The following is a 22,036-nucleotide window of genomic DNA, read 5'->3' as shown; positions in this document are numbered from 1 at the left end:
CCTCTAATGTGGAAAGGGCTAAAAATTTTCCTTAGAACCGTTTTTTGGGGACCATGGATTTTTTGTGGGGGACCATGGTTTTATTTTGGGTAAGACATTAGAAATAAATCTAGGTCACCCCTTATCTAAATATTTTTATTAATACCAAAATTATCCTTTTCAATTAAGTTAGTCTAATGATTAGTTGTATAATTAGGTTAACATAATTAGTGATTAGTACAAGATTAAATCAAAAAAAAAATAAACTAAATGATTAGTGAAAGATGAAATGAAGATTAAATTAAAAATATTTCCCAACCAAACCTTAGTTCGGTTGGGAAATGTTTTTCGCGACGTAACCGAACTATGATTCGGTTGGGAAATATTTTGCGAAACAACCGAACTAAGGTCCGGTTGGGAAATGTTTTTTGCAACTAATCGAACTATTAGGTTCGGTTGGGAAATGTTTTTTGCTACGTAACCAAACTGTTAGGGTTCGGTTGGGAAATATTTTTTGCGACGTTACCGAACCCTAGTTCGGTTAGGAAATGTTTTTGACAACTTAATCGGACTGATATTATGTTGGAAAATATTTTTGCGAAATAACCGATTTAAGTTTCGGTTGGGAAATGTTTTTGCAACTTACCGAACCATTAGGGTTCGGTTGGGAAATGTTTTTTGCTACTAACCGAACTATTAGGATTCGGTTGGGAAATATTTTTTGCGACATAACCGAACTAAGGTTCGGTTGGGAATTTTTTTTTGCGAAATAGCCAAACTGTTCTTCATGTTCATCATTTCTATTAGGTTCGGTTAGTTTGATAAAGTTTTTTCACATAATTCCTAGTCGAACTTCTCTCTGCAACTTCCATTTTCAACTCATTTTGATGGTTAATACCCATTTTTCAATGCAACGTGGAACGTAAAGGAAAGAGAGAAGAAGAAGAGACTAATTTTTTTATTTATTTTGATTTTTATTTTGGTTATGATTTTGATTTCGATTCCTCCTGTTTTTGTTTTTGATTTTGGTTAATAGATTCATTTAGATTAGATATATATGATTAGATTTATATAGTTATTAAGTTAGTTTTACTTTAGAATAAAGTAAAGGGTAAATGTGTATTTACCTAACTTTAGGACACCCCTTATAAGTATAGGGAGGTTGGCCTAATAAGATCATGTCCCCCCCAAAAAACCATGGTCCCTAAAAAATGGTTCTTTCCTTAAGTCTTGTGGATCACGGTTCGTGTATAGCCCAAGCCCATGAATGAGGGATATATAGATGTTGGTGGTACGCGAACCTTCTTCTCATAGAAATTTATATGAACCATTTGAAACAAAATCGGTTTGGTTTGTAATTGTACAAAGTACTTATACAAGAATGAACTCAATGTCACGGTTTTTAAAACAAGTTCACATACCTTGTTTCATTAAAGTTCCAGGGACTTTAGTTCACAAACTGAGTTCACAAACGAACCTGAGTTCATGATTTCATACTTAACGATTTTAGAACCTCACCAATGTATTCGCAAACAGAGTACGTGAACCACAGTTCTGGACTTTGGCCTAGTCATGCCGTTCGTAAACAGAGTATGCGAACTACAGTTCCGGACTTAGCCTTATCTAGACGTTTGCAAACAGAGTACGCGAACTATAACTCTGGACCTTGACAGTTAAACCTGTTTGCAAACATAGTTCGCAAACAAGAGTTCCGGACTTGAACTAGGACTTCACTGTTCGCATACCATGTATACACACTGTGATATATACAGACATTGGTAGTAGTCTTAAAACTCTCATTTAATCATTGAAACATCCTTAGAAGACAACAATGGTAATCTTACACATACCACTAGCTTCAAGTAATTTTTAAGTGGTTAATCGATCAATAGAAACTTCCCAAGTTAACATCAAATGATTGTCTCATACAAATCATGTAATATGTTCAAGGTAATTTTCACATGATGATCTTGACTTAATATTTAGTTTCCAACAACTAAATTGTCTCCAATTAAACTCGTCTAGTAGATGATGAAGTTTAAGCTAAAGCTAAAAGCTTCCAACACATATTTCGAGAAATATATAAACAAGATAAACTCGGCTCGATATTTCAAATGTGTATAATGTAAACGTTTATATAGCTATACGACTTAGCCTCTTTAGAAGATATGATAGAATAGAATAGACTTCTGAGTGATATATAAGTTTTAGTCTCCACATATCTTCTGTGATGAAGTTCCTCCAAGCTCTTCAATAGATCTTCTTCTTCAATTGGTGAACGCCGTGAAGTCTAAATCTCAACTACACACTTCTATCCTAATCCGATACATAGTTATAGGTAGACTAGAAATCAAGTATATAGTTTTGATCAACTAAACTTGACAAACAAGCTTGAGATAGCAACGCTTACGAGTTCGACCGAGCAGTGCTCTAATAGTAACACTGGACAAATACATACATATATATATACAAGTGAAATACTTAGAAAATAAAATGAAGTTAAGAATATATATAGTGAAATGCTTAGAATATATATATAAGTGAAATACTTAGAAAATAAAATTAAGATAAGAATATATATATAATAGTGAAATACTTAGAAAATAAAGTTAAAAAGAACAAAAGACTTCAATTATGTTTGTTATTCATGGTGTTCATATTGTGCAGAAGAATTCAAGAATAATAAACGTCATTTCGTCCTCTCTTTGGTTTTCCTTCCTCTTTTTCTCAAATGTGTGTTCTTGATATTTGTTTGATACGGTTTTGGTTATCTTTCTATCTTTGGCTTTCCTTCGTATTTGCTCAAGACGTATGTTCTTGATATTTGTTTATCATAGTTTGCTTTAATTTTTTTTGTCATATATATTACACTGCAAAAAATTTATTAATGTTGGAGCCGCAACAGCAGTGGCCCGAAACTCTAAGGATAAATAGGTGGATAGTACGACTTCCTGTTTCCGAACTTATTCTTCACAAAAGGCCAAAGTGGAGGCTTATAATTTAGGTGTAAGGCCCAGGGAGATGCAAACGAGAGATATTATCGTATAATGAGATGCAAAGTTGTTGCATATGCCATCTATGGGTCGCTGCACCAGAATTCCACTTCATATATTTTAGTAGAAACCCAAAAGGAAAAAGACTCACGTTTTGAGTTTCAAAGTATTATGTTCAGTAACGTAAATAAACATATTTTTAATGTTTTGCTGATGTTAAAACAAACCAATTAAAAAATATAGTAATTTCGGAAAAACATCCGATTTTTTCCCATCTCCTTAATATTTTGATTTTCTCAACGTAAGAAAAAAAACAGACTCAGAAAGTACATTTTTCTTCCTCATTCTAATTTATTTTCTAACTATCTTTTCCTAATTATTTTATTTTGTAACTATATTCTCAATGACTTTGAATATTTTTCCTTTTATTTATAATTATTTTTTACAAGCTTTTATTCCATCACAAATCATTATTTTTTAATTATTTAAAAACAACGAATTCTAGTTAATAAAGCGTAATATTAATATTCTTACTGTAATATGATATAACCATATTTTGATGAATGATTTCTGTGTCAAAATATGAGGTGGGGCTTATCTTGTCCACTGTTTGCTAATTTACATTAGTTAATTCAAATACAACAATAGGCCAATTTTTTAAACAGGTTAGTACAAAAAAATTTCGTTTAATCAGTGGTTTCTTTCCACGTGAATAAAGTGTATTGGAATGTTTCAGTTGATATTGTTATACAAGACCAGGGATGGAGCTAGAACTTTTGTTTACGGGGGACAAACCTATATATTGAAAGTCATGAACTACAAATAATTAGGCGGAATTTTTTCACCTTTTCTTAACTGTAATTTTAGGATGCTAACACGTTGACATACTTGTTAAATTGTAATATATGAATTGGCATATGATAGACATGTTACGGAAGCATTTAATTGACTGTTTCAAGGTTATCTAACCATTTTGAATTAATTTACTATCTACATATTAGCATATTGCCTATCCAATTCTTGAATTTGCTAGCAACATGGGTCTTTCATTGACCATTTAATCCAGGAAAGCTATTAGTAATAAGGGAAGAATGCCAAATCTTAGCATCTTTTACCAATAAATTCCCCACACCCCCCACCCACCTATGCGCTAAAATTTCCAAGTTACCAAACCCTTACATGTAATATCATAAGATCTAGGAGGGCAACTGTCCCTACTAGACTCTTAGTAGCTCTGTCCCTGTACAAGACATTGTGCAAACAAAGACATATGATATAATGTTGGATAAATATAGATTTAGAACATTATCTCACCCTTGAGAGATCAATTTCGAAAGATTCAAATGCAATATGAGAGCAATGACCTATTTACTAAATATGGAAATTGAATTGTGTTCCCAGAAAACTGATTACATTCCCTTCAACCAAACACACCATTAGGTATTTACTAAAATCATAGTTTTTTATTTTATTTTTGAAGCATATAACATGAGAATTAAAGTGTGAGTGGGTCCTCTTCTAATATACTTCATCCTCTTATATACTTCACTAATCTTTTTATGTGTTGTCTCTTGGTCGAAGGCAACTCTACCAAAAAGCATGGGTGGTGTAGGGATAAAGAAGCTACAGCTGGTTAATAAAGCGCTACACTCGAAATGCATATGGAGATATGGCAGTAAGAAGTATGTGTTGTGGAGAAGAATTATGCTCAGAAATTTGGTGGAGCTACTGAAGCTTTATTTCCTAATCAATCTAATAGAACTATTGGTCGGAGTCTCTGGATGGGTATTCTGAAAGCAAGGGAATTCACTAAAGGTGGTACTCCGCTCATTTTAAGGGACGGTACTGGTATTTACTTTTGGGATGATATTTGGATAGGTGAACAGACTCTTAGGATGATGTTTCCTACATTGTTCAGAATTTCCAAAGGTAAAAAACTTACTGTAAAGGAAATGGTGTCAGAACAAGGTGCTTGGAATTTACAATTTGTTAGGGCTTTGAATTAACATGAACTACAGGAAGTTAGTCAGTTGTTGCAAGTAATCGGTGATCCTTCGTTGGTTCTCTCGGCTGCTAGAGATGATAGGCTTTGGAGATACGGAAATGGAAAGGGATTTTCGGTTGCTTCTGCATATTCGGCTTTAGAAACAGAAGGTTTTATTTCGTTTCCAGATAAACAACTTTGGAATCCTAAAGTGCCACTGGAGGTCCCATATTCGGCTCTAGATTTCTTCCCACTTACCTTGGGTCAACATTAGTTACTGCACAATTTGATTTGGTATAGTCGAGTTAATCGAGTTATATGCTAAGACAGATCTTATCGAAATTGGTCCGACAGATCTTTGCTGAATATCAACAAGCTTGAATCACTATCTTGTATGCAGGAAGCTTCAACAGATTGATCTATGGAGTCTGCAGCTGCCTGTTATCTATCCTTTCATCTCTAGATACAAGTAATTCTAATATGCTCAGACTTCGCCTAAAGGAGGATCTCTAGATACTGGTGCAGAGGATCCATAGTTCCAGAGGTGTTTCAGCTCACCTCTAACCCAGCCTAGAATAACTATAAGCCCTGAACAAAAAAGTAAAATATATCAGGAAATTGGTATGTTCGCAAACAAAAACGCTGTTAAACTGGTTAAGTACTATCTTCATTTGAGGCAAGATTTAAAATGTACCCAGAGTACAAGGAACAAGATATAGGAGTGCAGGTTGACCAAGCCCATCCATTAAGTATAACCCAACATCTGTGAGGATGAGACCTGCAATCAAGAGAATATCCATCGTCAACAAGATATCCGTGAGGGTTGTTATTCTAGTGTATCAATAGAGTGAGCATTTTCAAAGTAAGATGAAATGGAAATAGAGCAGCAAGAGTAGGAAAAACGAAGCAAAGGACCTACCAACGTCATAGCCTATCGTCAACCAAAGAAAATATCCATTCAGGATACCCTTCTTACTCGATCTGTCGTATCTGCATCAAACAAGCTCATGCATGTGAAAAACTACAAATAAAAGAAAACCATGACTAGAGTAAGGCTGGTCTAGTATTATCGGGTAAAACTATAAAACTCATCAACATTATGGCTAATAGCTCAGATATGTATTGGGAGGTTTTATATTCATGCAGAATGTGCAACACAGGTAGCATTTGAATAGGAGCCACAGTTTCTCATAATTTCCTACTCTTATATCTTTGTATAACTTTCATATCACATGAAAATACTAATCTAACTTAATAATGGTTGTCCAAATTTATAAGGTTCTCTTCATATGGTTGTTGTCTGCAGAAGTACCGTTCATTACATTTTGCTACATCAGATATAACCAGGCCAAAAACTGATAGATTGAATAGTATCATGCTACATATGGTTCTTTAGAAAAAAATAACAAATAATTTTGACACATAAATTAGAGCAGTACCTAAAGGCAAATGCAACGAGTAAACCAGGAAGGATAATATCTCCAAAGCCAATCATATCATATCCACCCCAGGGATCAAAAAATCTAGGGATCCTCAAAAGCATAGGAATGGCTTCTCCACCACTATTGTCACCTTGAGCAACCTACAAATTGGAGAAATACATGCATAAACAGATAATGAATTAGCACTTCTTTAAAGCTGTGACATGGGATTTGGAGACTGGATTTGGAAGAAACTGTTAGCATCAAATACAGCTAACTTACACAAAGAGAAAGATCAACCAGGAGGAAGATTATGGAGGGACATAGTCAGTAGATACTAAATTTTCTGCAACTAAAAAACATAAAGTTCAAAGAACAGAACTCACCGCAGCCATAACACTTTTGTTGAAGATGAGCGGAGATACAAAGACCCAAAATATATCGTATACAAATGCACATGAAAGAAGTATTGAAGCAACCTGATTGGTAAAAAAAAAAGAAGAAGAAGCAATAGCTGAGAAATGTGAGTTGAAGAAACAAAACAAAAATATACACTTGGTACCTTTATATTTGGTAGACGTGTCGTTTGCAGTGCTGATATCATCAAACAGATCCCCTGGCAACAAAACGAAGAAAATATATAGGTAAGCAACAAAACCAAGGTAGTTGAGTTTCATGAATCAGATTTCGCTGCCAAACATTACAAAAAGCAGTTTAAAGTTCTTCCATAATAAATGTTAAGCATCTCTTTTGGAAAGAAGGATTGTTCTCCTTACACAGATTTACGGGCATAGTGAAAAAGACGACCATCGAATCGTATAAATGAGAAATACCAAATTAACAACCAGAACTCAAATTTTTCTGAACCATGTGCCGGCAGTGTGTTAAATATGATAGATTGACAGTTGTCCTGTTTTATCTCTTTCTTGAGCAAAGCCGCCAGTGTGTATACATCCCCAAATCATCATATATCATATTACTATCCAGTCTTGACTATCGAGGGTCATGTATACAAAAATTCCCAAAATAGAAAAAGTAAATACAAAAGGTAGCTCTTGATGCATCAGAACTAAACCTCTTGTAAATCGTTATTTCCAAGACCTAGGTGATTATTTAAATTTCAAAGAACATGAAAATATCAACACCAGAAAATTAAAAACTTCTGACAAACCAAAAACCAACCATATAGGAGTTACATACATGCACCACTTCTAACATTTCTAGCTTCGAAACAAGTAATCTGTACGCTCCAATATATATCAAGCGTATATTATCCAAGTACAGCAAAATACTCCCTCCGTCCCTAATTAGATGACCTATACCATAAATAAGTGGAGTGATAGATTAGTATTATTATAAGAAATATGTAAAATTTGATAGCCATATTTATATTCATTAGATAGGTGTTTTAAAATGCTTTCCGACGATACAAAGTTTACGAAAATCCGTTGTATAGTTTGAGAGATAAATCATTTCTAAATTTACCAGTAAATTTTAACTAGGTCATCTAATTAGGGACGGAGGTAGTAAGAAATAAGAATGAACTAAAAGCAAACTAAAAAATGAAGAAGAGAGAAGCTTCCAAGAACATCTTGGCCAAACCATGCATATGATACATGCTGATTTGCAGCCCAAAAGATGGCAAACGCTAGACAGAATGGCAATACCCCCATTGAAAGAACTGTTACCTCCCCAAGACAAGGAAGGTTTACTTTCTTATTCCCAGAATTCTTGAATATCCTGATTGAGAGATGCACAATACTAAGATGAGAAAAACGCTATACAATGACATGTCAGTTGCTAAAAAAGGGATCACCGTTGATCTACCTTAAGATCACTGTAACTAAGCAAGCGTGCATTCCCTGGAGAGGAAAAGAAAACATCACAGAGTATAGTTCAGCAATCTGGTTAATTACTCTACTATTTAAACAGATATCAATGACGGCTGACCACTAATCAAGGTTTACTTTCCTTTCGCAATGACTGAGGGGAGAAGTTCTAATTCCAAAAAAGTCTGGGATGTCCATTCAGTATGATGTAACGGATTTCGAAGTAACTATGCTAAAGATAATATTAGGTGTGGACCTGATGCATAGTGGAAATTAGTACAAAAAAAAATACCAATAATTAGCAGAGCTACCACAATTGCTCTCAGAGCAATTTTCCTATAAAAATTAAAAGGTATCCTACAGCACACAAAGTTGACCTCCATAACTTAGAGTTAGATGCTTTAAGTATATTAAAAGATCCGCCCTATGCACATGAAGCCCGCGTGATGGTATGAAAAGTATCTGAAATATAACTTTTTTTCCATACCATCCATGAATGCATAATGTACGTCTATTCGGTTACATACCGTTCAATTTCAAATTTGATTTACAACTTTTCCAAGTATAAAAGATCAAGAATCAGTAGTTACTAATTATTACTAACTGCACCTCTCCAAACATTAAATGCAAAAAAAATATTCTAAGTAGACATAGTAAGAAGGTCTTATACTTATGACACCAATGTCTCAGTCATGATCATGAAGCAAACCTTTACAATTGATGCCCAATGATGGATGCAGCCATATAATCAAATTTAGACGAAACAATCAAACAAAAAAGTAAGGAGGAAATTCGAAAAAAAACTCTGTACCTCAGTTCCACCGATGCAAAATAGTACAATCAGCAGCCAAATGAACGCAGACATAAAGAAGTACAGTAGCATCAGTAAGACTGATGCTACAATGACAAATACCACAGCAGCCCAGGCATTCATATGAATAATCACCTTAGAAGAGTCATTTCTGACAGTCTCAGCAGCAGAAGAGACCTGAAGAACCAAGAAACAAAACAGGTTTCAGAAATTGCATCTCCCTGACTCATTTCCAGATCAACAGAGAAAAAGATAAATATTGGATCACAAGAATCCTACTGAAACATGAATAAAAAAATTAATTCAGGCAAGCAAGTATTAGATCTATAAAGCTAACTCTGCTCAGAAGACACTTAGTTTTCCTTCAGAAGGCATTGATTTCTTTTAGTTTCTTTTCATCAAAACAAGGAATCACCTCATTAGTTAAAACATTATGAGGATTGTACTACAGTCCAGTTTGAAGCAATCTCATATCTAAAGATTTTAGTCACCACTACCATTTCAATGGAACTTAACCAGAAAGATAAGATTTAACAAGGCAATCAGCTACACGAATCTTTAGTATGTGTTACTAAACAGTGGTATATATAAAGCATCTGGAGATATGTGGTTGGAAGTGTACAGATATTAGTATTACAGTCCGTGGACGAACGCCTTGCACTTGTCACTGGCCTAATGTATGAACCCTTACAAGCATATAAACATGGTACTTCAAAAGCTAAATATGGTTATAGAAAGATCCAATAAGAAAAAAAAAGAAACTCCACTTCTGAACCAGAAGTCTCATATGATCAATTAAAACTTAAAAGGCTTTTCCATCTATTTTCCTCCAACCAATTATTGATTAACATGAAGTGTGACCAAAGCGATTCAGATGGGACAGAACAAATAAACAACAAAAATATATATCTCAACTTCAAAGGGTTGAGCATGACTTGAAAGCATACGTTAAAACAGTAATAAATTGCGAGCTCCGAATTCCAGGGATATATAAAATCATAGATAAGCCTGTCTAACTGCGAAGCAAAAACTATCTGCGGAGACCAACACATAATATGGATAATTCATATCCCCTTGTTTCTTTTTATCTTTTCATCTTACTAAAATTGATTACTACATTCCCGGAAAAAGGTCTTTCAATGCATGGAGGCAATTATCAGAGCTCATTCCTTGATTACTAAGAGAGGAGGTACCAGAGTATGAAATAAGCCCAACATGTGTGATTAACAACTTTTGTCCTCGTAATATAACTAGTGCTTTGCACGAAACTGAAAGGATCAATTAAGAAAAGAACAAACCTTTGGTGTCAGCTGATCATTACTCTCGTGATCTTGCTTAGAAGCGATAAACTCGGACCAAAGAGACGCACAAACAATAGTCCCAACAGCCATAAAAGTAGAATAGAAGCTCCACTACATTGCAACCATATTCAAATTAGCCGGAATTTTATATGAATTAAAAGGAGAAAGGTAACAAAGGTTACAAATAAATGGACTGAATGAAGACCAAGATGGTGTATCTTTATATCCAATGGTTCAAGAAACAAAAAAAATATTACAGAAAGGCCTAAATTAACAACATTACAGATCCAAGGACCTCTGTTCTGTACTACTGTGTTGTTATTCCATGCTTTTCCATTTTAAAGACGTGCCATTGATTACACACAGATTCTAGCTAACCTGACTTCTCTATATGTAAGAATTAAAAGGATTCCCCTACGTTCCGAGGACGTTTTTAAGCCACCTTTTATACCTAACAATTATTGACAAAGCAAGACTTTTGGTAGCATGGAAATAAAAGAATAGAATACCATTCATTATCTTATCCAAGAATATAAGTGAAACTCATAACCTGCACCGAAAAGTAAGTAGCCTTCCACTAATCTTGCGAACAACAAATTCCATGCATCGATTCAAATTAACATTAAACCAAAAGGTTACAGCAAAAACTTACCCTGTCCTCCGGCTAACATTAATTTTTTCATAGTCTCTCCTGTCGACTTTGTGATCATGACAAGAGGAATTGTTATGTTTATGGAAGTATCATTTTCGTAACACACCATTTTGAAAAACTCTGCCAGAAAAATATATGTGGGAAACATATAAGGGATCTAATCGACACAGGGCAAAAGGAATGATCGTAGAGCATTCAAAAGATAAACAACTTCGAATAACTAATTTGGTTGGGCCATCAGGTGAGGAATACCTTCATTGCTATTGATCACCAACAACCCAGATGCACCACCTGATTCAGCGGCTTCTGCTTTCTTCTTAAAGACACAATCTCCGCTTGTAGACAATGCAATAGAATTCAATAACTGAAACAGGTTGAACAAAACATGATCTACAACAACAATTGAACATTTCAAAAGAAAGCAAAAGAGTAACCATGCTATTTTGTAATGGGATAATATAACATAAAACACGTCCATTTTCCCCATAATCCAGACAGACCACAGAGTGAAGACTACCAAGTGAGAAAGTTTTAGAATCAGCAGAAAAGTGTCTGTCAAGAATAATAAGTAATATCACGCAACTCTAATCTACCTTTGTAAAGCTTGAGTCCACTCAGATACTACCTAAATGCTTCCGCTATACAGTTAACAAATTATTACGCAGTTCAAACTAATGTATTAACATCTCATCCCATGTGCAACATGATCTCAGAAGCTCGGTGTAAAAACATCAGAGAAAGAATTACATTTGAGGTTGAACTTGAGCAGCAATTTGAGGGGTTTGCGAAAGCGGCAGGATATCGAAAAGCATCTTCTGCATGTCTTGGCATGGGAACACCAAAGGCAGCACTTAAACCAACTACACTTTCAAGTTTGGTACTATTTACCCACATCATCAGCTTTACCTGAAAATGAAATAACGAAAATACTTCAGACCAACTAAGGTGCAACGGCTAAATGTAAGGGGAAAGGAACAGATTAAGAAACACATATATAGCTTAGATACGAAAATATAAGTACGTCATTTTCTGTGTAAAATGACCTATACGATTTAAAATAACATCTTCCGGGATCCAAAATACACTCACATTGCAAGGAAACACACTACACAAAATGAAGCGTTGAAACAAAAACTGAAAATGCACATGCTAGGGACGAAGACGAACATTCTATTGCTTACAAGTTGGAGAGGAAGTGTATCATTTGCTTGTATATCAGACAGCTCAATAAATCCTCAAACCATATAGCATTAAGAAAAACTGACATATATTGCTTTGCTTCAACCCTTACAGCACTTAGATTCTCTTAAATCAGTTCCACAATTCCTCCCAACAAAGGACCTTAGCGGTCTAATCCCGAAGATCCGAATCGTTCAGAGATTTAAAACTCAAACGTTATGTCCTGGTTATTATGTAATAACCACTGCACTTCACTTCCGATATGAATAGCAATAGTTCTACTTATATCCTCATTCATACTCTACACATTTCAGGAAATATATCAATAAACTTTCAAGTGATTTTAATTCAAATTATTCTAACTAAAAAGCAAATTTATGAATTAGAACCCTAGAATTACAAGATTTACAACAAAATATCAGAAAGAAAAAAAAAATAGAAAAAAGAAACTCAAACTGAGTAACAAAATCAACAAGACTACTACTAGTAACAGTAGTGATGAAAAATTGGAAATCATACCAGCTGGACATTGTTATTGCATGTAGCTGATTTGTTAGCGATTTTTTCACCGGGAATTTCATGAGCAGATGATGTTGAAGAGGAGATGACAAGGAAATGAAGAAAGACTAGAAGAATTGCAGCAGCAGCAGAAGAAGCCATTATCGGTGTGACCTAGATTTCGCTAAGAGTGAAACGAGAGAAGAGAAGAAGAAGAAGAAGAAGCCATTATTATGGTGTTTTTCGTGTGTTGTACTACTGACTGAATGAATCAGTGATGACCAAAACTTTTTCAGCCAATTTGTTTGTTTTATTGTTGTTCAGAAACGTTTTTTACTTTTTGTTTTCGTTTTCGTTTTTTTCCCTCAACTTTCGCATTTCGAATCGGTTTCCGGGGCCCACTTTTCTTTACATTTGGAAGATTCTCAACTCAGGTGCTCAACTATGCCTGCTCCTCAACACGGCCAAGACACTCATGTCACAACTTTGAGGCCAGAGAGGCATAGACCTATTCGAAGGGTTTAAAAAAAAAAAAAAACTCACTCAGTTTCTAGAAAAGTGTTAATTTCTAAAATAGGCCAAATTGGAAAAATGAAAGTAACATTATTTTTTCACCCACCACCCCAAAAGAAATAGTAACAAAAAGAAAAAACATCTTCCTTCTTTGGGAAACTATTGTAGTTAGGGCTGCACATGGGTCGGTTTGGGTCGGGTTTGGCCTCACCCACCACCCAATCCACTGATGGTGGATACCAGAAGTTGTCACCCACAACCAACCCAACATAACAATGGGTCGGTTTTCACCCGACCCACATTACAATGGGTCGGGTCGGGTGGGTGGTGGGTTACCCACCATAAAATACACATTACAGTTACATTGCATCAAAAAAAAAGTTACAGACTAACCTAAGACTCTTACAGATGACAATTAAAGAACTGACCCCAAGTCAAGTGTAAACAAATGATAATTATAATCCAGAGAAGTAAGAAGTTGGTGCAAAGTTGCAAAGTGCATACAAATTACAGGAAATGAGTTCAATTGTTCGAAGCTCAAAAGATAAAAGACTATTCAAGGAAGTGATTGAAGAAGTGAAGACTGAAGTGAAGTTAGCGATTTAGGTTTAGGCATTATATATCACTACTTCAACGGCTGTGATTCATCTAGGATAGGTAATATAAGGGTTGATATTAACTAAGAAATATTTAGGTGGGTGTGTGGATTGGGTCGGGTGAGGGAAGCTTTGACCCATAGTCGACCCACAATACTATGGGTTTTGATGTTGTGACCCATAGTCGACCCGCTCCTAGGTGAGTTGGGTCAGGTGTGGGTAATTTCAGGCGGGTGTGGATTGGGCCGGTGGGTTGAGACGGGTTTGTGCAGCCCTAATTATAGAACTAATTCTCTAATCCCAAATTTATCACAGGAATCCAAATATCTAAATATCTCCCTTAAGAAAGGGCATACTATGATTTTCTTTTTCTTTAAAAAGAAAAGAAAAGATTGTGGGCTTGTTATAGAAGTATTACATAAGATTGTGGGCTTGAGGTTAGTTGTTCTGTGTTGACATATGCTAGAGGAATTGTATTCTAGCTAACTATGTCAAAGCGTCTGTCGATGTGTTGTGTTTCATGCTGATGTACACTACACTTAAGGGAGAATTTCCGGTGTACTTTCCGCTTTCTAGGATATACAAGAATTGTTGTTGCTGAAAATTTCTGATAGATGCTTGCGGTTCGTCATTTGGTTGCTTGATCTAACGATAAGTCACCCGCATAAAGTGTTGAAGAAGCTCATTCGGACCTCGCTGCAAGATACATGAAGGATTTTTGGTTGATCGAATAGAGTATGAAAGCATAACCCATGCATAAGTTTGTTTCTTTAAAAAAAGTGTCAATGAAGATGATCCAAACTATAGCAAGTGAAATGACGAGGGTGCCCAAGTATATCACAATCTTTTCGTTTCAACCTATAAGTCTGATATCTTAAGTGGTCGTCTGTAGACAAAATCGAGATAATACAACTTCAAGATATTCACTTGATAGTAGTTACGATCCAAAACAGATTTAATATAACATCAATATCAAGTGATTAGAATTAATATACAAGTGTTATTTACTTTATTATAATAAGACAATTACAATACGGAAGTAAAATAAATGACACAACAAGATTGGAAACTGCAAATCCAGAAAAACCCCGAGACTTAGTCCAGTTTTGAATACTCTTGGAATTAAGCCGCTATACAAAGAACAAAGTCAACTTCGTATAGTTGAGGCCAAGTAATTTACCCCTAGTTACTTGGTTCCCTCAGTATCCATACGCCTACAATCGTCTGGCCAACGCACGCAAATTCAAATTTTATCCTCATTCATGCTCTATACATTTCAGGAAATATATCCTTAAACTTTCAAGTGATTTTAATTCAAATTTTTCTAACTAAAAAGCACATTTATGAATTAAAACCCTAGAATTACATGATTTAACAATAAAATATCAGAAAAAAATAGAAAAAAAGAAACTCGAACTGAGTAACAAAATCAACAAGACTACTACTAGTAATAGTAGTGATGGAAAATTGGAAATCATACTAGTTGGACATTGTTATTGCATGCATCTAATTTATTAGCGATTTTGCCACCATGAGGAAATTCATAAGTTGATGATGTTAAAGAAGATATGACAAGGAAATGAAGAAAGACTAGAAGAATTGCAGCAAAAGAATAAGCCACTATCGGTGTGACCTAGATTTCCTCTTTTGTCACTACCACGCTAAGAGTGGATCAAAAGAAGCAAAGAAGAAGAAGCCATTATGGTGTTTTTCGTGTGTTGTATTGACTGAATGAATAGCTGATAACCAAAACTCTTTCATCCAATTTGTTTGATTTATTGTTTTTAATCAATGTTTTTTACTTTGTATTCGTTTTTTTTCCTTAACTTTCACATTTCGAAATGGTTTACGGGGCCACTTTTTTTTTTTTTTTACATTTTAGAAATCGTCCATCTCAAGATTCTCAACTCAGGTACTCAACTATGCATGCATCTCAACACGGCCAAGACACTCCAGTTAAAACTTTGAGGTCATAGACTGCATGTTTGTTTTTTCTTTTTTGATTTAACTCGTTTGGATGTGACTGAAATCACCTGACTCAATATGCTTGTTTTTTTTAGTCATATATGACTCAGAAATATGTGAGTCAGTGGATTGGTCCCATGATTCACGGGGATTTTATTACCGGACTCAAAAGGGCCCGAGTCAGGGGTTAGCTCTGACTCAGATCGCGAGTCACATCTCACTCAAATTTAAATAAAAAAAAAACGGTCTGACATCGAGTCAGAGGCCAAGACAGATTCAGACGGCGGAGTCAATAGAAAACAAACACACTGTTAATTACAATTTGAAGTGTAAGTGATTGATTCTACCCGCCAATATGTCCCTTCTTTGAAAACTATACTAGTAACTAATTTCATCCAGAGTTTATTTGTAAGATCATAAAATTCTATAAAAACATTTATAATCTCAATTTTATCACGGGAATCCAAATATCTTAATATACTCTATCATATAAAAATTGATTCTTATTATTTTATTGAAATGGGGAGCTATATGTGAAAACGCGGGGGTACCAAAATACACCACCAACGTTTTCGTAGGCAATATGTATGGACAAACTTAAACACAATTCCGAGAGTTCAACTTAATGAATCTCAATCAAGGAACTATATGACGAGCTTATATCCCTTTCTCTCACAATTAGAATGTGTACAAAAACAAGTCCGTGAAGTTAATTATGTGTGAGAGTACTTGGATGATTCCAAAGATCAATATCCAAGAATCAATCAAGTCGTATCCAACAAACAAGGATGGATGTATCTACTTTGATTGATTAATGTACAACCTATGATATTTCAATTATAAAGATAAACAATATAATGCGAAAAAAATAATAATACAGACACCATAAATTTTGTTAACGAGAAAACCGCAAATGCAGAAAAACCACGCGACCTAGTACAGATTGAACACCAAACTGTATTAAGCAGCTACAGACACTAGCCTACTACCAATTAACTTCAGACTGGAATGTGGTTGAGGCCGAATTAAACCCTCACAGTAATTCAGTTACAGTCACGCTCTGTATGCCTTTTGAATCCCAGCAGGACTCCGCGCAATTGATTCCCTTAACTAGCGTCCTTTACAGCCTAAGAGTTTTTCAACTCAATTGAAGACTTTAATCCAATCTGCCTTATCAGTGTGACCTATATTTCCTCAACCACGCTAAGACTGAAATGAAAAAAAAAAAGAATAAGAAGCCATCATGGTGTTCTTCATGTGTTGTATTTGAAAAATCGGGGGTCTAACAACCTCACCCAATATTTTGATTAGCAATTTGTGTGGACTAACTCCAATATACTTTCAAGAGAATCAACTAGACAGTTAGACTCAATCTTAAGAAAGATATATCAAAGAGTTAATATCTCAATTTCTCGATTCAATTCTTACTCAAGCAAACAGAAATCTGCGAGTCTAATTGAATACAAGAGAAATAACTTGGATGGTATCAAAGACCAATATCCAAGGATCAATCAATTTCAATCAACAACCAAGGTTGGATTTACCAATTTATCGATTCAACGCACAACCTGTGATATTTCTATTATATAACAAAATATAATGCGGAAAAGAAATAACACGGAAACCAGAAGTTTTGTTAACAAGGAAACCGCAATTGCAAAAAAACCTCGCGACTTAGTCCAGATTGAACACACATTGTATTAAGCCGCTAGAGACACTAGCCTACTACAAACTAACTTCGGTCTGGACTGTAGTTGAACCTCAATCAATCTCACACTGATCCAAGGTACAGTTTCGCTCCTTACGTCTCTGATCCCAACAGGATACTACGCACTTGATTCCCTTAGCTGATCTTACCCACAACTAAGAGTTACTACGACCCAAAGTCAAAGACTTTAATAAAAAAATCTGTATCACACTGAAAAGTCTACGATAATAGATAAATCTGTCTCCCACAGAAATACCTACCTACGAGTTTTGTTCCGTCTTTTGATAAATCAAGGTGAACAGGAACCAATCGATAACCCAGACTTATATTCCCGAAGAACAGCCTAGAATTATCGATCACCTCAAAATAATCTTAATCGAGTAGCGGAACAAGATATTGCGGAATCACAAATGATGAGACGAAGATGTTTGTGACTTCTTTTCTATCTTGCCTATCAGAGATATCAATCTCAAGTCAATCTTATGATTGTACTCGTACGACAGATACAACAAGATCAGATCACACAACTACAAGAAAAGTAGTCCGGTCTGGATTCACAATTCCAATGAAGTCTTTAAGTCGTTAACCTACAGGGTCTTGAGAATAAACCTAAGGTTAAAGGAGAATAGACTCTAGCTAACACAACTAGTATCACACAGGAGGTGTGGGGATTAGGTTTTCCAGTTGCTAGAGTTCTCCTTTATATAGTTTTCAAAGCAGGGTTTGCAATCAATGTTAGCTTAGTAAAAGCATTCAATATCCTCCGTTAGATGAAAACCTGATTAGATTCAAGCTAATATCTTTCAACTGTTAGATCGAATATTAGCTTGCTATACACAAATGAAATATAATTCATTCAGGTTTGAGTAACCGTACCTAAACGTGTACACTTAGTTGGTCCACAACAGTTAACCAAATGATTAGCCATATGAGCACTTTCATATCAACCATATTCATCTTCACCACAACTAGTTCAAATGACTGAAATGAACTAGTTAAAGAGTTGTTCAATTGCTTAGATCTTTTGGAAGGCACAATTGAAACAAAATCGGTTTGATTCACTTGAATCGATTCATGAACATTATATCCACGGTTTGCAAAGATTGCATTCCTTATAATTTAAATGTTTAAGTTCATGAATTGACCGATTTGATAAAGTAACCAGCTTAAGTATGCGTACCTAAGCAACCGGATTTGAGTTGGTTTTGGTTTCCAACCTCAGAAGAAATTCTCGGGTAGAAAACTTCCATCAGTATGCGTACGGGTACGCATATTTAAGGTGACTGGTTAAGAGTTTGTCAATTCCCAAACTCAGCAGATATTCACGGACGTGAACTTCCGCCAGTATGCCTACGGGTACGCATACTTAACCTGTCTCCTTCACCAATTTCGTACACACACATATGCATACACTTGGTTCCCGGTTCATGGATTTGTACAGTAATGTGCGAACACACTATATATGCTTATATCCAAAGATGGTTACATAATCTCAACTCTACACTTCAATCATTGAAACATTCTTAGAGGATGTTATATAGTTGTTATTCACAAACTATTTTTCATCAAAGCGATTTTCAAGATATTGAAATGTCAACATGACTTTCGTCACGAGTAAAAATGAACTTGGATAAAGCAAAAGCTTACCAACACATATTTCGAGAAATAGATAGACGAGTTAAACTCGGCTCGAAATAGCAAATGTGTATAATTGAAATCTATATACTTATACGACTTTTTGTCTCAAGAGTAGGAGATAGAGTAGATAGAATTTTGAGTGATAGATAAGTTCAAGTCTCCACATACCTTTTAGTCGATGAAGTTCCACTGGTTCCTTGAGTACTTCCCCGTCTTCATATGATGATCGCGGTGGACTCTGGAGCTCAACTACACTTAATTATCCTAGTCCGAGACTTTAGCTTTAAGTAGACTAGAAATCAAGACATGTAGTTTTGACAACTAAATTTGACAAACAAGCTTGAGATATCAACGCTTGCGAGTTCGACCGAGCAATGCTCTAACAGTACTACTGACTGAATGAATCACTGGTGGTGACCAACCCTTTTTCAGCACTTTTCAGCCTATTTCAGCCAATTTTTATTTCTTTGTTATTATTTTTGTGAGCAATTGGTTATTTTATTTTATTGTTGTTAACAAACATTTTTCATTGTGCTTTCCTTTTCTTTTTCTCAACTTTCACATTTCGAATCGGTTTACAACCACTTTTCTTTACATTTTGGAAGTCGGGCATTTCAAGATTCTCAACTCAGGTGCTCAACTATGCCTGCTCCTCGACATGGCCAAGACACTCACACCACAACTTTGAGGTCATAGACTTTGATTGCAAGTTGAAGGGTGGTGATCGATTCTACCAGTCAGTATCTTCTTTCAAACCGTAGAACACCCTTAATACCAAAATAATAAAAATACTAAGGGACCTATACAAATTTGACAACAGACTTGACCATCCTTGACATCAGAAAAACATAATTTTTCATGAAGTTTTTGTGCAAACCTCATATTCTCAAGTTAATATTGTGAGGTTGCACACATCACTGGAATTAAGTAGTGATGGGGTAAGTGAGATACTCATTGTACGTGTCGTAGGTGGGCACAACAATTTTTTTTTTATGTTTTTCTTACTGTTTATTGGTTTCCTTATTCTTTTTCCTTGAAGAGATTCCGAAAAGTTTGTATAGTTCTTCAGAGCAAGATCCATCTGAAAAACGGGGGCCTAACAACCACACCCAATATTTCGTTCGGCAATCTGTATGGACTATATCTAATATAATTCCAAGAAAATCAATTAGACAGTCAGATTCAATCAAGGAAAGATAACCAAGAGTTATATCTCTTTCCCAAATTAATCAGCAAATCAACAAGAATGAATCCGTGAACAGATTGGTATGAGAATAACTTGAACGGTACTAAAGGCCAATGTTCAAGTGTCAATCAATTTATATCAACAACCAAAGGTTGGATTTATCAATTGATTGACCTATGCACAACCTGTGATATTTCAATTATATAAACAAATATAGTATGGAAAAGAAATACAGACACCAGAAGTTTTGTTAACGAGGAAACTGCAAATGCAGAAAAACCCCGAGAGCTAGACCAATTTTGAACACCATACTGTATTAAGCCGCTACAGACACTAGCCTACTACAAGTTAACTTCGAACTAGAATCTAGTTGATCCCTAACCAAGTCTCACACCGATTAAGGTACATTCGCGTTCCTTACGCCTTTGAATCCCATCATGACTCTACGCACTTGATTCCCTTAGTTGATGTCACCCACAACTAAGAGTTCCTACGACCCAAAGTTGAAGACTTTATAAAAAAAATCTGTCTCCCATAGAAAAGTCTATTCTGATAGATAAATATTTCTCCCACAGAAATACCTACGAAGTTTTTGTTCTGTCTTTTAATAAATCAAGGTGAACATGGATCAATTGATAATCAGGTCTTATATTCCCGAAGAACAGCTTAGAAATATCAATTACCTCACAATAACTTAACTATATGGTGGTAGAATAAGTTATTGTGAAATCACAAAGAATGAGACGAAGAACTTTATGATTACTTTTTATATCTTACCTAACAGGGATAAATCTCGAGCAAGTCTTAGAGAATATAGTACTCAATATGATATAACAAGTAAGATCTAAACACGCAACTACAGAGAAAATAGTTGGGTTTGGCTTCACGAATCCCAAGTGAAGTCTTCAAGTCGTTAACCTATAATGGTTTTGGAAAAACCTAGGTTAAAGGAGAATCGCTCTAGTTGCAACTAGGACTCAGGAAGGTGTCGGGATTAGGTTTTCCAGTTGCTAGAGTTCTCCCTTATATAGTCTTCAAATCAGGGTTTGATATCTTAGAAACAAAGCATCAACATTCACCGTTAGATGAAAACCTTATTTAAGATTCAAACTAAGTTTGCTTAAAACCAAAGCAATATCTCTCCACCGTTATATGGTCTTAGCTTGTTACACACAAATGTAATATACCTTTATATAGATATGGGTAACCATACCTAAACGTGTTAGAGCATTGCTCGGTCGAACTCGCATGCGTTGCTATCTCAAGCATGTTTGTCAATGTTAGTGATCAAAACTATAAGTCTTGATTTCTAGTCTACTATAGCTAAGGTCTCGTACTAGGATAGAAAGTGTAGTTGAGCTCAAGAACTCCATAACAATCATCATACAACACGAAGGACTACTCAAGGAACCGGTGGATCTTCATCGACTAAAAGGTATGTGGAGACTTGAACTTATCTATCACTCAAAAGTCTATTTATCTCCTATCTTGAGACAAAATTCGTTTTGCTATATAGACTTAGATTATACACATTTGCTATTTCGAGCCGAGTTTATCTCGCCTATTATTTCTCGAAATTTGTGTTGGTAAGCTTTCGCTTTAACCAAATTCATCTTTATCTAGTGACGAAAGTCATGACAAGTTTCAATCACTTTGAAAATTACTTACTTTGACGAAAAATAGTTTGTGAATAACAACTATAGAATATCAACGTCCTCTAAGAATGTTTCAATGATTGAAATGAGAGTTTAGATTATAACCATTGGAGGATATAAGCATTGTT

The 22,036-nt window shown here is 35.2% G+C and overlaps 1 protein-coding gene across 1 annotated transcript; it reads right to left on the bottom strand.

Annotated features, from left to right (window-relative positions):
* Window positions 1–4,950: 4,950 nt before the first annotated feature.
* Window positions 4,951–12,213, bottom strand: LOC113335900 (signal peptide peptidase-like 2). Its single transcript, XM_026581919.1, has 14 exons — window positions 12,138–12,213; window positions 11,718–11,876; window positions 11,223–11,334; window positions 10,971–11,090; window positions 10,316–10,429; window positions 9,018–9,194; window positions 8,205–8,239; window positions 7,934–8,117; window positions 6,940–6,993; window positions 6,764–6,856; window positions 6,396–6,538; window positions 5,876–5,946; window positions 5,651–5,734; window positions 4,951–5,544 (listed from the first exon to the last, which is right to left on the bottom strand). Exons 5-14 carry the CDS (start codon window positions 10,406–10,408, stop codon window positions 5,441–5,443), a joined length of 1,038 nt encoding a protein of 345 aa, XP_026437704.1. The 5' UTR covers window positions 10,409–10,429; window positions 10,971–11,090; window positions 11,223–11,334; window positions 11,718–11,876; window positions 12,138–12,213; the 3' UTR covers window positions 4,951–5,440.
* Between the last annotated feature and the right edge of the window lie 9,823 nt (window positions 12,214–22,036).

Source organism: Papaver somniferum, chromosome 1 (genome assembly GCF_003573695.1).
Source record: "Papaver somniferum cultivar HN1 chromosome 1, ASM357369v1, whole genome shotgun sequence".
Classification (NCBI taxonomy): Eukaryota; Viridiplantae; Streptophyta; class Magnoliopsida; order Ranunculales; family Papaveraceae; genus Papaver; species Papaver somniferum.
The sequence above is the reverse complement of the archived record's forward strand: the minus strand, read 5'-3'. Positions and strand labels throughout refer to the sequence as shown.